Source organism: Zeus faber (genome assembly GCF_960531495.2).
Source record: "Zeus faber genome assembly, chromosome: 16".
Taxonomy (NCBI): Eukaryota; Metazoa; Chordata; class Actinopteri; order Zeiformes; family Zeidae; genus Zeus; species Zeus faber.
In genome coordinates, this window is record NC_137202.1 from 20,639,204 (window position 1) to 20,652,470 (window position 13,267).

At 44.1% G+C, this 13,267-nt stretch overlaps 3 protein-coding genes across 4 annotated transcripts; 1 reads left to right on the forward strand and 2 right to left on the reverse strand.

Annotated features, from left to right (window-relative positions):
• Window positions 1-173: 173 nt before the first annotated feature.
• dync2li1 (dynein, cytoplasmic 2, light intermediate chain 1) lies at window positions 174-6,237 on the reverse strand (the record flags this gene model as incomplete). Its single annotated transcript, XM_080016325.1, has 13 exons — window positions 174-385; window positions 2,126-2,218; window positions 2,338-2,435; window positions 3,097-3,167; window positions 3,353-3,432; window positions 3,556-3,633; window positions 3,727-3,795; window positions 3,952-4,150; window positions 4,276-4,364; window positions 4,483-4,552; window positions 5,105-5,139; window positions 5,222-5,342; window positions 6,224-6,237. 13 exons carry the CDS (start codon window positions 6,235-6,237, stop codon window positions 323-325), a joined length of 1,080 nt encoding a protein of 359 aa, XP_079872451.1. The 3' UTR covers window positions 174-322.
• Window positions 6,238-7,047: 810 nt separating this feature from the next.
• lyrm7 (LYR motif containing 7) lies at window positions 7,048-9,085 on the reverse strand. 2 transcript variants are annotated; one of them, XM_080016224.1, is made up of 5 exons: window positions 9,033-9,085; window positions 8,088-8,160; window positions 7,928-7,998; window positions 7,717-7,798; window positions 7,048-7,450 (listed from the first exon to the last, which is right to left on the reverse strand). In XM_080016224.1, exons 1-5 carry the CDS (start codon window positions 9,054-9,056, stop codon window positions 7,380-7,382), a joined length of 321 nt encoding a protein of 106 aa, XP_079872350.1. In that variant the 5' UTR covers window positions 9,057-9,085; the 3' UTR covers window positions 7,048-7,379. The 2 variants fall into 2 exon arrangements, with proteins under 2 accessions (XP_079872350.1, XP_079872349.1); XM_080016223.1 differs by having other exon boundaries at window positions 8,088-8,163.
• A 314-nt stretch (window positions 9,086-9,399) lies between these two features.
• hint1 (histidine triad nucleotide binding protein 1) lies at window positions 9,400-12,524 on the forward strand. Its single transcript, XM_080016267.1, has 3 exons — window positions 9,400-9,592; window positions 10,321-10,425; window positions 12,240-12,524. The coding sequence occupies exons 1-3, from the start codon at window positions 9,482-9,484 to the stop codon at window positions 12,402-12,404; spliced, it is 381 nt and encodes a 126-aa protein (XP_079872393.1). The 5' UTR covers window positions 9,400-9,481; the 3' UTR covers window positions 12,405-12,524.
• The last annotated feature ends 743 nt before the right edge of the window (window positions 12,525-13,267 follow it).

Sequence of the window (13,267 nt, forward strand, 5' to 3'; positions counted from 1 at the left end):
CCAACAAATATTCAGCTTTTTTTATCCCAGTGTTTTAATATTCTGGTCCACGTTCCTTGTGATGAACAAAACTTGTGTTGGAATACTATGTACAGTCTATGGTTGCTTTAGAAATAATAAAGACAATTTGTTTAAAATAAATACCTATGTTTATTTTTCTAGAGTACTTTTGATATTCAATATACAAATCGATCGAAGTGCTACAACGTAAATCCCAAACTATTGAGTAAAAATAATTGATTTAGCCGATGACAAATAAATAGGACTGTGTGTGTGTGTGTGTGTGTGTGTGTGTGTGTGTGTGTGTGTGTGTGAGGTATATCTAGGTCTCCAGTTCCAGTGCTTTCCACGACTTAGCCGCATTTCTCTTGTACTGCTCCAGCTCCTGTGAGTGAGAGAAGGGAAGGACAGAATGAGGAAATGCTCTCAGAGTTCAGGGAATCTCAGGTTCCAGTACATCAGAGCCGCCACGAGGCCAGCTTTAAAGTCGTAAAACACCCGGGCTTTAATCTGTGTCATTCTTATCTCCTATATCTGAAGCAGCCGTAGGACTAGAACCATAAAAAAAAAAAAAAGCAAAAAAAAAAGCATATCTCTCATGTATCAGAGGCCACATGTATATGTATGTGACAAATAATCTCTTGAACTTGAACTTGAACTTGAACGTGGGCAAATATCAACGGTGCTAATGCCGCCGGGATTTCACTTCAGATCCTGTGTAGTGTGTATTATTGTACTGAACCACAGACCTCTCGACTGAAACAAGCGATCGTCATCGCAAACCAATTTACATTTACAAGTGCTGGTTACTTCTGTAAATTCTATAAAAACCTTCGCCGCACCAATTGCCCGCCGGAGCGACCAATGACAAGCCAGGGCGAGCGGCGTCAGGTTCAAGATTCAAGATTTTTGTTTGTCACATACATATACATACTTTCATACATATATGCAGTGAAATGTAATTATGTAAAGGTGACATGTCCGCCGGCGATAGCGTGACGGGAGCGTGTGCGATAGGAGGAGGCTACTGGGGTTCAAGTGCGGCAGTGGCAGACAGACAAAACAAAGTCACGGCCGTAAGGCGTGTCCCGGCCCTCTATTCAGAGCACGGCGGGGACTTTACTGCACTGAGGCTGCTGGAGGGCAAAGGGTTACTCTGGAGCATTGCCCTTGACTTCAAGATAATACCAGAACTAGAAGGTTCTCCAAGGCCATTCAAAGGTCCAACATCGCATTACGCACACAGAGTTCCGCAGGAGAACAGTTCATTAAACTACATGTGATGACGAAGATGATATTGGAACTTTATGCAAAATGCTGGTTCATTAAATCTGAGAAACAATACACAGTCCATTAAGTCAGGTCAGTTTTAAACAAATTACCTGGTGCTAACCCTAGTTTAAAAAAAAAAAAAACACAGTATTTCTTTTCCACACGAGACTATATTTTTTTTTAGTAAAGAAAGTGTGTTAAAAGTATATTCCTCGCCATTTTTTGTGAATATACTTGAGGTGTATTTCTGGTACTTGATTATTTTTGTTTACTCATTTAAGGTACAGCATTAATATACTAGTCATTCATGTGCTGTAAGTGTAGTGAAATTATAAATGTCCCAAGGTATAATTATTAAAAATGTGCATAACATGACATTCAAGCTTAAAATGTATTTAAAAAATTGTAAATGTTAATCATTATTTCTGTATTATTAAATTTTTTTTAAATACACTTAACACGATATGACTCAAAATACACTATGAAATATTTTCAAAGTGTATTTTACATGGTATTATAAACAAGTTTATTTTTCAGCTGTACTTTTGTATACTTCTTAAAAGTGTACTATTTATAAATTAAGTATATTTATCATAATCGTCTGTTACTGCATATTTATTTTGGTTGAATTGAAGTCGGCCCACTGCCTTCAAAAAGTTCATTTTCACCAAGTGACATCAAGACTTGCATTTCATTTTGACAGCAATCTGAATCACTGCCTATTCCTGTGAGCGACTTCAATCTCCAGCTACTTCCTGTTTCCGCCAGGTTTGGCGAGTGACGTCTGGATGCCGTGAGTGGGGACGGTATTTAAAAAAAAATAAAAATGGGGTCGGGCGGAGCGCATCGCTACCTGGTCTTTCTGGGCCCTCATGGCATCGATCTGCGGCTCACCGTACTGAGGGTCCGTGGCCGGGTCCTTCAGCTCCCTGTGCTCGCTGGTGCTCTGGAGAGAGAGTGAGAGACCGGAGAGGGGAACAATGGCCGCTGTGCTCGCGGATCCAAAATGTGTACTGGACTGGATATGGCCTTTTCTTTGTATATTAAGGATTGTGTTTTAACTACCTCCGCAGGGAACGCGCTCTCATACACTTTTTTCCAAAGGTCGAGTGGGTTTCGGGCACGCAAGGAACCAATGTCCACATCGGTGGTAGGAGGGGAACCTAGTGAGAGGAACATCAGCCGGTCAACACATACTGTACTCAAACACACTGCTGCATATTGTAACAGTGCTGTTATAACACTGCAGACACGTAATACATTCGTAAAAACATAGTAATTTATACCTACTCATTCTTTGTTTTCCATACTAGTGTGTCTTTTTAGTGTTTTTTTAGACTGTTAAGCTTTCTTATGCTAATTCAATATATAACAATACTTACAAAGATGAATTCCTTGTGTACTAAAATATACTTGAATGAATCAACAGTTTCAAGATTCAAGAGGTCATTTGTCACATACATATAGATACAGTCATACATATATGCAGTGGAATGTCATGACACTCTGTGATCACATGTGTTTATATCATCGTACATCAGCTGATTATCATTCAGGTCAACACCAGAACTGACTGCAGCTGACATGAATTCCAATGGAACATATGACCAAGCATGTTTGTGTTGCAGGAGGAAAGAGGGGTGGGGTTGAACTTTGACCCTTTTCCAGGATCCTCCACCTGCAGTAACCTCCAGGATCCTCCACCTGCAGTAACCTCCAGGATCCTCCACCTGCAGTAACCTCCAGGATCCTCTACCCGCAGCAACCGCCAGGATCCTCCACCTGCAGTAACCGGTTTTGGACACAGAGCGGCGCTGCACTCACCGATCTGGCTGAAGGAGTCTGTGCCCGCCCGGATGACCAGAGGCTTGGTGGGGTCGAGGGACACCGACGTCCTGTTCCAGCGCCCAGGAAATGTCGCACGACAGAACAAATTCACAGAACGGAGATCAGACGGTTTGAGTTTGGAAAAAAAACAAAAAACATTTCTGTTCGGTACAAGATTCAAGATCTTTCCAAGTTAAGTGAATACTGTGTTAGCCGTTGAAGGCAGCGATGGAGGTACAGCTCCTTGCCTCACCCTCTGTCCAGGCCAAAGGCCAAGTGGGAGAAGAAGCTCTTGGTTTTGGACATCAGGTTCTCTGACTTGATGCTTGTGAACTGTTGAGAAAAATGCGAAACGCTTCACCACTCAAACCATCCGCTGATAGAAAGGACCGTTTGTACATTTCAATCACACACCGGGTAAAGTCAAAATATGCTGCTGTGTAAAAAGGCACTTACTACTAGAGAAGCTGCATAGTAGTGGGAAACAAAGCGCAGCGTCTTACTGACCACTTTCCTCATCTCAGACTCCAACTCCTAGGGGCATCCATGGGTATCAAACACAAGTATTGTACTGTAACATCGGGTACCCCCTCAGTTACTATGTCTGTGTTGGAAAGTGCAGTTTACCTGAAACAGGTCGTATTTGCTGCCAATGATGAGCAGAGGAACGGGAAAGGGGCTGAGCAGCTCTCTGTCCTGGTGGTGGAGTCGTTCGTGATGAGATCAAGTTTAATTCCACGACTGAGCTTGGAAGGCCGTTTGTGTACATATCCATAGTATATATCAGAATATATTTTTGCACCTCTGTCTCAATAAACAACAGATGGCGTGTGTATATATATTGGTTCTCACAGGGTAATCTTTGGGCAGGACACGCTCTGCTGCCTCCTGCAGAGAGGCCTGCTGCTTGGCTCCAGCCCCGTGCTTGGCTGTTCTCTGGGGGGAACAGGCCTTCTCCAGCCTGGACTGTACTGCCCCCAGCAGCCTCTCCATGGTGGTCCACAGCTCGTTGGGCCTGGACAGATCGAGGACCAGGATGACCGACAGAGACCTGGCAGAAAGCGGAGAGCGGATTTGTTGTAGGAGTATGATGAATGGCATGAATACCATCGTGAAGATGGAATTGAGATTGAATACAAACACGGCAGATCTACAGAGTGTGTAGTTGTCCCGTACCTGACGTTGAGAGGAGTGATTGGGATCTGTGTCAGGTCTGACAGGGAGGTGCCTCCTCCAAGCTCCCACAGGTGGGCGATGTCTTTAGGCTGTGGATGGAAACCGCGGGGCTTTAACTTGCGTTCTGACGGCAACATACCCCGTTCAACTCATACACAAAGAGGCCAAAGCACAACATTTTTCAGCCACTCAAGCATTTGTCCTCACCGTGTTGTGTCCTCGGGCCCTTCTGCCAAAAGTGTACTCCAGAGCGAGAGTCGGCTTTGTCATTTCATCTCTGGTGTAGAACAAACATCAAAATTATTTCTGTGCACACGCGTGGGCGTAGATGTGTGTTGTACGCAGACTGAACGCGCTTCATCCCGAGTGCACACTAAAGAACTTTCACTGAAATTCGCTAGGATTTGCTAAAACACACTTTGAAGATCTTAAGAGAATCATAAGGAAATCTCTTGTTTTAAAGGATTGTTAAACATGACTCTCGTGATTCGAGGCAGTCAGAAACTGTTGTGATCGGTCCAGAACGAGTCTAGGACTCTTGTTTGAACATCAGGTTGCTTTGATAATATCCTAAGTCATAAGTCTCAGCTCCTATAGTGTGCTCTAGAATCCAGAGATGCGTGATCTAGTATGACAACAGACAAACCTAATCCCATAGTGTGTGCACTGCTAGGGATTGAAAAAATAAATCGTCAAAGTAAATGTTTGACGTCTGTCTTTTTGTGTATCCCTGCTGATAATCGTGTGGTTTTAGGCGACAGGACAGGGACAATATTAACAGTGGTGATGAAGGTTTAATGTGGAAAAACAAAGTGACACACTCTCTCACCTGTCGAGGCATCTGAGAAGAATAGAGGTTTTGCCCTGAAAGAGAAGTCCGCTTCTGTTAAGAGTCCAAGAAATATGCATAATAAGTGTTTTACAGGTGGTAGGGTGTGAAGCATACCCCGGTCTTGCTCCCCAGGAGGAGTACGTTCCTCTCGCCGGCCGCTTCTCTCTCCTCCTCCCCGCTCCCACTCTCCCGTCCCTTCACCTCGCTTGCCGCCTGCTCCCACAGCGTGTCTGTGCTGAAACACGAGACAAAAACAATAAGTTGTGTGTTTTGATGGCAACTCGCATGGTCATACGCAGCAAGCTGCCATGAATGCCACCTTTCTATCATAGCACCATTCACTTTTTCACCAATTTCTGCTACAGTAGTTCTTCTGTGGGATCGAACCAGACGGGCTAGACTTCACTCCCCACGTGCAGTAATCAGCCTTGGGCCCCCATGACCCTGTCGCCGGTTCACCGGTTGTCCTTCCTTGGACCACTTTTGGTAGGTGCTAACCACTGTGTACAGGGAACACCCCACAAGACCTGTGGTTTTGGAGATGCTCTGACCCAGTCGTCTAGCATCACAATGTGCTCCTTGTCAAAGTGGCTCAGATCCTTGCGCTGCTTCCAACACATCAACTTCAACAACTGACTCTTCACTTGCTGCCTCATATATCCCCAATATAATAATAATATATAACAGTATATATATAATAATAATAATATATACCACCCCTTGACAGGTGCCATTGAAACCAGATGATCCATGTTATTCACTTCACCTGTCACTTGTTTCAATGTTGTGGCTGATCGGTATATACTAGTACTTGTAAAAGTAACTCTTAAAGAATATCTTGCATGACTTAACACTCATTAATATTGCACTGGGATCGACACTGGAAGGCCTTTAACCCACAGTGGGGCCATTAGAACAGCGATCTGCTCTACTCAATATACATTCTAATCATCTCATGTTCGTCTACATACTTTAACTTTAAATGAGCTAGCACATTTCCTATCCATCACAAATCCGTTTTCTGCCCAATATGCTACCAAAGCCGTTCCGTTTGGTGTTGTTGTTTTTTCCTGATGATGAGATCATAGATTTATAGATCATAGGTTCAGATTTTACCTTATTTTTGGCATATCGCGTCGCGCGAACGCCCGCGGCAGAATCAAAACAAACGTCGCCAAAGTAACGGCGCGTTCTGATTACGTCATCGCGTCACTGCTGCCAGAGGATTATGGGAAACTGAGTCCTCTGGGGGAGAGCGTCGAATTCCACGCCAATAAGTCAGGAGAAAGGAAAATAAATCCCAATAATTGCTGGCACTCACAAACACATGAATTAACTATTCAGCACACACCGGTACGCACACGCGGACACACACACACACACACACGTGGACACACTATCATGGGGCATTTCTGCAAAGAGTCAGGGGTCACTGAAGCAAAACACTGGGAGAACAAGTTCATCTTCGACTCACAAACTGAAAATTACTGAGGACTAAATTGAAGGCAAAAACACAAGAAAAACATCTTGAATGTGACTGGTGTACACATGGCATTCGACCAAAATACACAATTTTCGCTGAACTAAATGATTCTGGAGGGAATTCCATTCACAACTCGAGGCAAAAGACACCGGAGGCGGATCAAAGAAACCCAAGTCCGAAAACTGAACTGTTCTCTCTTTTTTTTTTTACTAAGTGACTCGTCGAGAACCGAATCTCAATTACTGAGTTGAAGCTTCCATCGCTACTTAACCTCGCCACGTTCATAGGTGCGTTTTGAAGACAGACATAGGAATTTATCAGACTGCCGGGTTGACGTGATATCTTCGGAGTCCACGTCAGACGGACCAGAGATACAGAAAGGATCAATTACATGAACGTGTGCGGTAGAAGAAACCACATGACAACGATAACAATAAAACCAAAAGCTACTACAAAGACAAGTAATTTCAGTTTAATAATTTAATAAGGGCATAGGAGACACCCTGGACCGCACCCACAAAGACAAAAGAAAAAGACAAAAAACCCTCAACATAATATGCACATTTTTAAAACAAATAAATTGTCACAGCAGAAAATAACAGCTGATGTACAGAATAATATGCAGGCTTTCTCCTCATCTTGAATTGTTGCTGATAAAAGGCAATGTTCATGCAATCCAAAGAGACATGTTTATTTTTCTTTTTTGTCGGTGTATCCTTTGTATTGGCGATGGCGATGAAACGTTCATGGTGCGTCTGTCACTTTGTGACGAGATGGTGCGGCGCTCCATCATGACTTCCTCCTCGGCTGGTCGCAGTACGGCACGTTTTCCAGGAGAAGGCTTTCTCTGGGTCTGAGCCCTGGGAAAGAAACATTTTGTCTTTAGGAAGGAAGCGAATGAGACACATTTTACTATGTCACACCGTAATGTTGTCACAACGCCAGGTCAATGTTTATTTATCCCTTTTTTTTTTGGCATCGGCTATAAAATACTGTAGGTTATTGTCCCTTTGAGATGTAGTGTGGGGATATCGATTCTAGGACTTCTGCAACATGACCACCGTTTGCCTTTTCATACACAGTGAAGGAACACATCGGAGGAATAGTCACAAGAAGAGTTACACACGGAGCTTATCTTCTCCGACGTGCTCCGCTTGTATGACGGAGCCCCGCAGGACGGCTTCCACGTTAGAGCCGAATTTCATCATCTGGAAACAAACACCAAAAAAAACAAAAAAAAAACAACAACTGTTTTTCAAGATGCAATTATACTCAACCACGGCATCTGATTGAGCCACATGTCAGCCTCGTGACGTGACACCTGGATAATACTGTACCTGACTTATGTTTTCTTCTGAGGTTTCATTTTTGTTTTTGCGGAACTCTTCGTTGATCTTCGACCTCGCAGCTTCAAAACAGTGAAGATAGATGTAAGTACATTTCGACTAGGAATTGGAATCCCAGTGATGGTGCTGACACCCAGCAGTGTAAAGGTACCTGTCAGTGCTCTGTTGTCATCTTTGAACACAGCCAGCCTGGTTCTGTGCAACGCTTTAAACAAGCTCAAGACCTGCTTGGAGACAGTTTGCGGACAGCCGCCGTCAGCGTACATTAGTATATGCGCACACTTAAGCATATTCAGTTCCAGACTTTTGACCTTTATTCCACTACCTTCCAAAAGAAAATATCGGTACTCTTTACTCTAGTACATTTCTAACACAGTCATGTTTATAGTTATATACGTATATATACATATTGGGGCTGGGCATTGGTACTCAATACCCAGGTAGGTAGGTATTGACCGAAGTAGTATTGAAACTTGTCCAGTCAAACAACAACTGTATTCGATCCTTTTTGTACCCAGATCTAGAAAAAAAAAAAAGGACTATTTGTATGGTTTTTCTCGCAGCCAATCACCGCAAGCCTCCTTCGATTTTTAACCGGACGTTTGATTGGCTACCTACCTCAGCAGCTACGAGCCAGCCAATCACCGCAGGCATTCTTTGATTTAACGCGACCTGTGATTGGCTCACTACCGCAGCAGCAGCTAGAGCGAGTCTATTAGGGGATAGGTTGACCGGTTTTTTTTTTTTTTATAAGTCTGTCTTGCAACAACAGTCAGGTGTCAATAAGCACGGTGAAAGAGGCTTTCCCCACTATAATCTCAATATATGTGCTTTTATACAACTGTCAACGAGGTACTTTATGTGTCGGGGTATTAGTGAATGGAACTCGGAACCCAGAAGCTAGTTGGGCTAGCTGTCCGTGTCTTCGTGCGCCTTTACTCCATCCACACGACGTCGCACTCGTTCTTTATGTATTGATATTTTTTTTTTTTTTATCACCGTCTCAGTTAATACACAACCACGTTTGCAATGCACGGCCCATGCGAGGTCGCATGTGCGATATTAAACATGACATAAGCAAGTTTGTTTTCCTCACCTTCAAACGGCTGCCCATTCTCATTGGCTTATTTCCGGTGTGAGTAGCTCCCGCTGCGTTCGATCGGCGCTCGGAACTCGGTCGTTTCGAAACAGCAGCAACTCCCGCCCCCGAACCCGAACGCGCCCCGTTGCCGCCGCTCGCGAAAACACGCGCAATTAAGGCGAGAATTACACCGGCAGCCTCGCACGAGATAAACCCCCCCCCCCCCCAAAAAAAACCGAGGAGGTGTTTTCCACATGCGAAGTCGAGTGCATTTGAAATTGGGACTTTAAATGGCCGCCCCCGCCGCGGCTCCCGAGGAGAAGGCCGGATTTAACCGACGGCCGCTGCGCTGGAACGCAGCATCCGAGCCACCGAGGGGAAGGGACGAGGCCGACCAATCCACGGCCCGCGGCGAGGTGGCGTCAAGCGGCCGCTCCGCACGCCCTTCGCCCGGTCGCAGCGACATGGCCGACGAAGTAGCCAAGGCGCTGGCGGCGCAGCCGGGAGGGGACACGATCTTCGGTAAAATCACGCGCAAGGAGATTCCCGTGAAATTGCTCTACGAAGACGAACAGGTACGCATCGGACATTCCCACGCTGGAAGCCCACTTCGTGCCGCGCCGCCACGATGGCTCCGCGCTGCACACTGCCGGGACGTGTGCTAGCTTACTGCCACCTCCACCATCTTTGTTTACTTTTATACTTTTGAACGTAAACACAACAGTGACACGGTTCGTTTTTTTTATTAGAATATATATATTTTTTTATGGTTAAAGTCACGCGATGGTGTTTAAAACGTGTTTCGTGTTTCACGATTTCTTCAAGCCACGTCTTTGCTGTTGGCTTAACCTAGCGATGCTTTCCAGGTAAACGACCCTTGGGAGAAATGATTTGTTTGCCTAAATTCAACTTGAAAGCGCGGTGTGCAGGGTTTACGTAACGGACAGGGCAGACGTCGAATATGATGTTCATAGGTATGTTACCATTTGTGCATAATAGCTAACCTAACTCCGACCTACCTACCCCAGCTGACGAACTGAAACCAGCTGATTCCTAAAACCTACCGCAGTTAGTGAATAGAATAATGGAAATATAACAAGATCTCAAAACGATCCTACAAAGTGGTGGTGCAAAACAGAAGGGAATAGAGTTATGTATATGGGATAGGCTGTTTGTATGTACAGGTATGTGCAGTCAAGTGCATGTGAATAGAGTGTGGATGGAGGAGTCATGAGGGGGCTCACCCACGGGTCTTACATCTCACGTCCTTAACCTGCGTCTGTCTTGTGACCTTGCGTTTCAGTGCATAGCCTTCCCAGACGTGGCCGCCCAAGCCCCGATCCACTTCCTTGTGGTTCCGAAGAAGCCCATTTCGCAAATGTCCAAAGCTGAGGAAAGTGATGCTGCAGTGAGTGTATACATATATATGTATATATATCCTCACAATGTCATTATTCTGCTGTACTGTGTCAATCTGCAGTCATTCAGAGCGGAGTTTTCGTGAGAGCAAATTGGTGCCGGTCAACGTGTCCTGGGAGATTTCAATTTTGCCGGACAAATGGGGGCGTCCAATATTCCGGTCAAATAGCATCTGTGTTCACTGAGCTTAAAAACCAATGATAAGAATCAGAATCAGAATCGTCTTTATTGCCAAGTAACTTTACACGTACAAGGAATTTGTCTTGGTGTTCAGTGCATCCATGGAACATAAATGTAAAGTAGAGCAACAGAAAAACAATAGGTAAAATATAAAAGAATATGTAAAATAAGAGTTTTTTTTTTGTTTTTTTTTTACAAAAGCAGGTAAGCAGGTTATATAAAGGACAAAATCATGAAGGCATGTAGATTTATTATACATTTTAATGAATATTCAAAATAAAGTAAGTCGCGTCATCTCACGCCGTTTTAAAAATGACTAAATAAATATGACGAATATTACTACTAGAAATCAAATAATTTCTGTTCGTGATCAATAAGTAACAAGTGCAGCCGCTTAAATTATCATTTCACTTTGGTAAAATTTTGATTGAATCAAAAACAAAATCAATATGACAAGGAGGTGGAAATAAATCATGAAGTTTGTGGTGTTGTCTATGTCGGGACGTCCCATCGACATATTTTACACAATTAATATTTACCGTCTGCCTTCGGTCGGGTCTTAAATTTCCCCAAAAAACGCCAAACTATGGATGCATGTGTCCCTGTTGTCACATGACATCATCTTTCTGCTTCCCCTCAGAGTTCCGGACGCTGTCGCTCTGTCTGCGCTCTGTGTGTGTACTGTGTTTACAAGCGCAACCTGCGGGCGGGGCTTATTTCTATATCGACAAACGTGATTGGTCAGAGGCGAAAGGTCAGCTTTAGATCGTCCAAACTGATTGGCTCTCCGTTGCAACGTGCCCAACGCCGAAATGAACGGATCCTCGGAATTTTTATGGAAATTAAGTCTGTTTTATTTTGACACCAAGTGGGGGGGGGGGATAGCGATCGTTTTCTCGTTTTATCACCCAGCACTAATTCAAATTGTGCTGGGAGGGAATTATTTTCGCCAGACGTCATGACCGGAGAGATTTAAATATTTCGGACTTCAACCGATTTTCCCTGTTAAAAAAAAACGATAATTACAGAATAACAGAAACTCTGATTCAGAGTCAGATTGAAATGTAGTTACAAAGTACATCTGCAGTTACGAAATGAGTTTTCACCAACGGTGCCCGATGGAATTGGCCCCAGGAAATAATTAACAGTTACAGATCGATCTGAGATAAGCGGTTCATCATATCCAGGGCGTTCACAGGTCCTTAAAATTCGGTTCGTCGAATATTAGACTTTAAAAGCAATTTTAGTCTTCAGCATTTTGTCCGAGTTGATTTGGCCATAAATTTATTTTTGTCAAAATAGTTCTTCTGCATAAGAGTCAAAGTTTCAGATTTTCTGGAAAAACCCAAGGTCTACCACTGAAACGAATACCAGCTAAAACGATGTCATTCTGTTAAAATTGAATTAAATGTATTAATCACATTTCAGTGTAGTTGTATTTTAACCAGTGGCCACTAGATGGTGCCCTTCACAGCAGAGTTCTCCGGTTAAAGGGTCGGCGCTCTTGAATTAATTTCGTTTACAATTCCTCTGGCATGAGTTTTCAAGTTGAAGTTGACACCCGTGTACAGCTGTCAGCCTCTAACAAAGAGAACTCCACGTCTTCCCCGTCTGTGTCTTAAGTTGTTGGGCCACTTGATGGTCGTGGCCAAGAAGTGTGCGGCGGAGCAGGGCCTGTCCAACGGCTACAGGCTGGTGGTCAACGACGGACCTGACGGAGGCCAGTCGGTCTACCACATCCACATCCACGTCATGGGCGGGCGCCAGATGGGCTGGCCCCCAGGCTAGCCACCCCACCGCACCCCACCCGTCACGGTATCAGTCTGTCCTGTGCAACGTCCACGTCAGTTGGTCACGTTGGCATCAAATGGAAAGTTATCTCTGTTGATTAAACACGCTTCACAGTAACTACTCGACTGCTCTTTTTTTTCTCTCTGCCTGCCCGTGACTGATGTCCCCAAATAAGTGATGTCATGTCAAGTCACACTTTATTTATGTCATCTAAATTCCAAGAATTTCCAGGTTCAGAAAGAAGGTAAAAGTCCTCCCCGGTATCTAGATTCAACCGTCTGCATTTGCCAATTAGCAACGGCCCGGAGTTCGAAATGAACAGTGAAGTCATCTGGAGATCTGGTCCGTTCTCAGGAAATGAATCATCTCAACTATGAAGTGAGGTATTGTGTACTCCTCCGGGGAGATTTATATCTGGAGTTGGTATCGAGGAAGGTAGTTCCGGGGCGTTCTTTATTCAGTCCTCCAAAGGGGTCATTGGTCACACACAAAAATATAATAATTATATAAACTAGTCGGGGGGTGGTAGCTCAGGAGGTAGAGCTGGTCGTCTAGTGATCTAAAGGTTTCTGGTTTGATCCCAGGCTCCTCCTGCTAGCATGCTGTAGTGTCCTTGAGCAAGACACTTAACCCCTCATTGCTCCTGATGGCTGCGTCTGTCGGTGTTTGAATAATTGTAAGTCGCTTTGGATAAAAGCGTCTGATCAATGACGAAATGACGAAAAATAGTCCAGTGTATTATTCCTCACATCATTCAGAGGGAAACAAAACAACATTTCAATAACACAACGAAAGCACCAGAAAGGTTTGTTTTGAAGGATTAACTGAGGAAATAATATATAATTCACCCCAATACACGT

Excerpts from the sequence above, each read along its gene's own strand:
- lyrm7 (XM_080016223.1), bottom strand. The coding sequence starts at position 9,056 with ATGAGAATGGGCAGCCGTTTGAAG. Across the intron at positions 7,999-8,087 it reads TGACAACAGAGCACTGACAG|CTGCGAGGTCGAAGATCAAC; the intron begins GTACCTTTACAC and ends ACTGTTTTGAAG. Across the intron at positions 7,799-7,927 it reads CAGAAGAAAACATAAGTCAG|ATGATGAAATTCGGCTCTAA; the intron begins GTACAGTATTAT and ends GTTTGTTTCCAG.
- hint1 (XM_080016267.1), top strand. The coding sequence starts at position 9,482 with ATGGCCGACGAAGTAGCCAAGGCGCTGGCGGCGCAGCCGGGAGGGGAC. Across the intron at positions 9,593-10,320 it reads TGCTCTACGAAGACGAACAG|TGCATAGCCTTCCCAGACGT; the intron begins GTACGCATCGGA and ends CTTGCGTTTCAG. Across the intron at positions 10,426-12,239 it reads CTGAGGAAAGTGATGCTGCA|TTGTTGGGCCACTTGATGGT; the intron begins GTGAGTGTATAC and ends CTGTGTCTTAAG.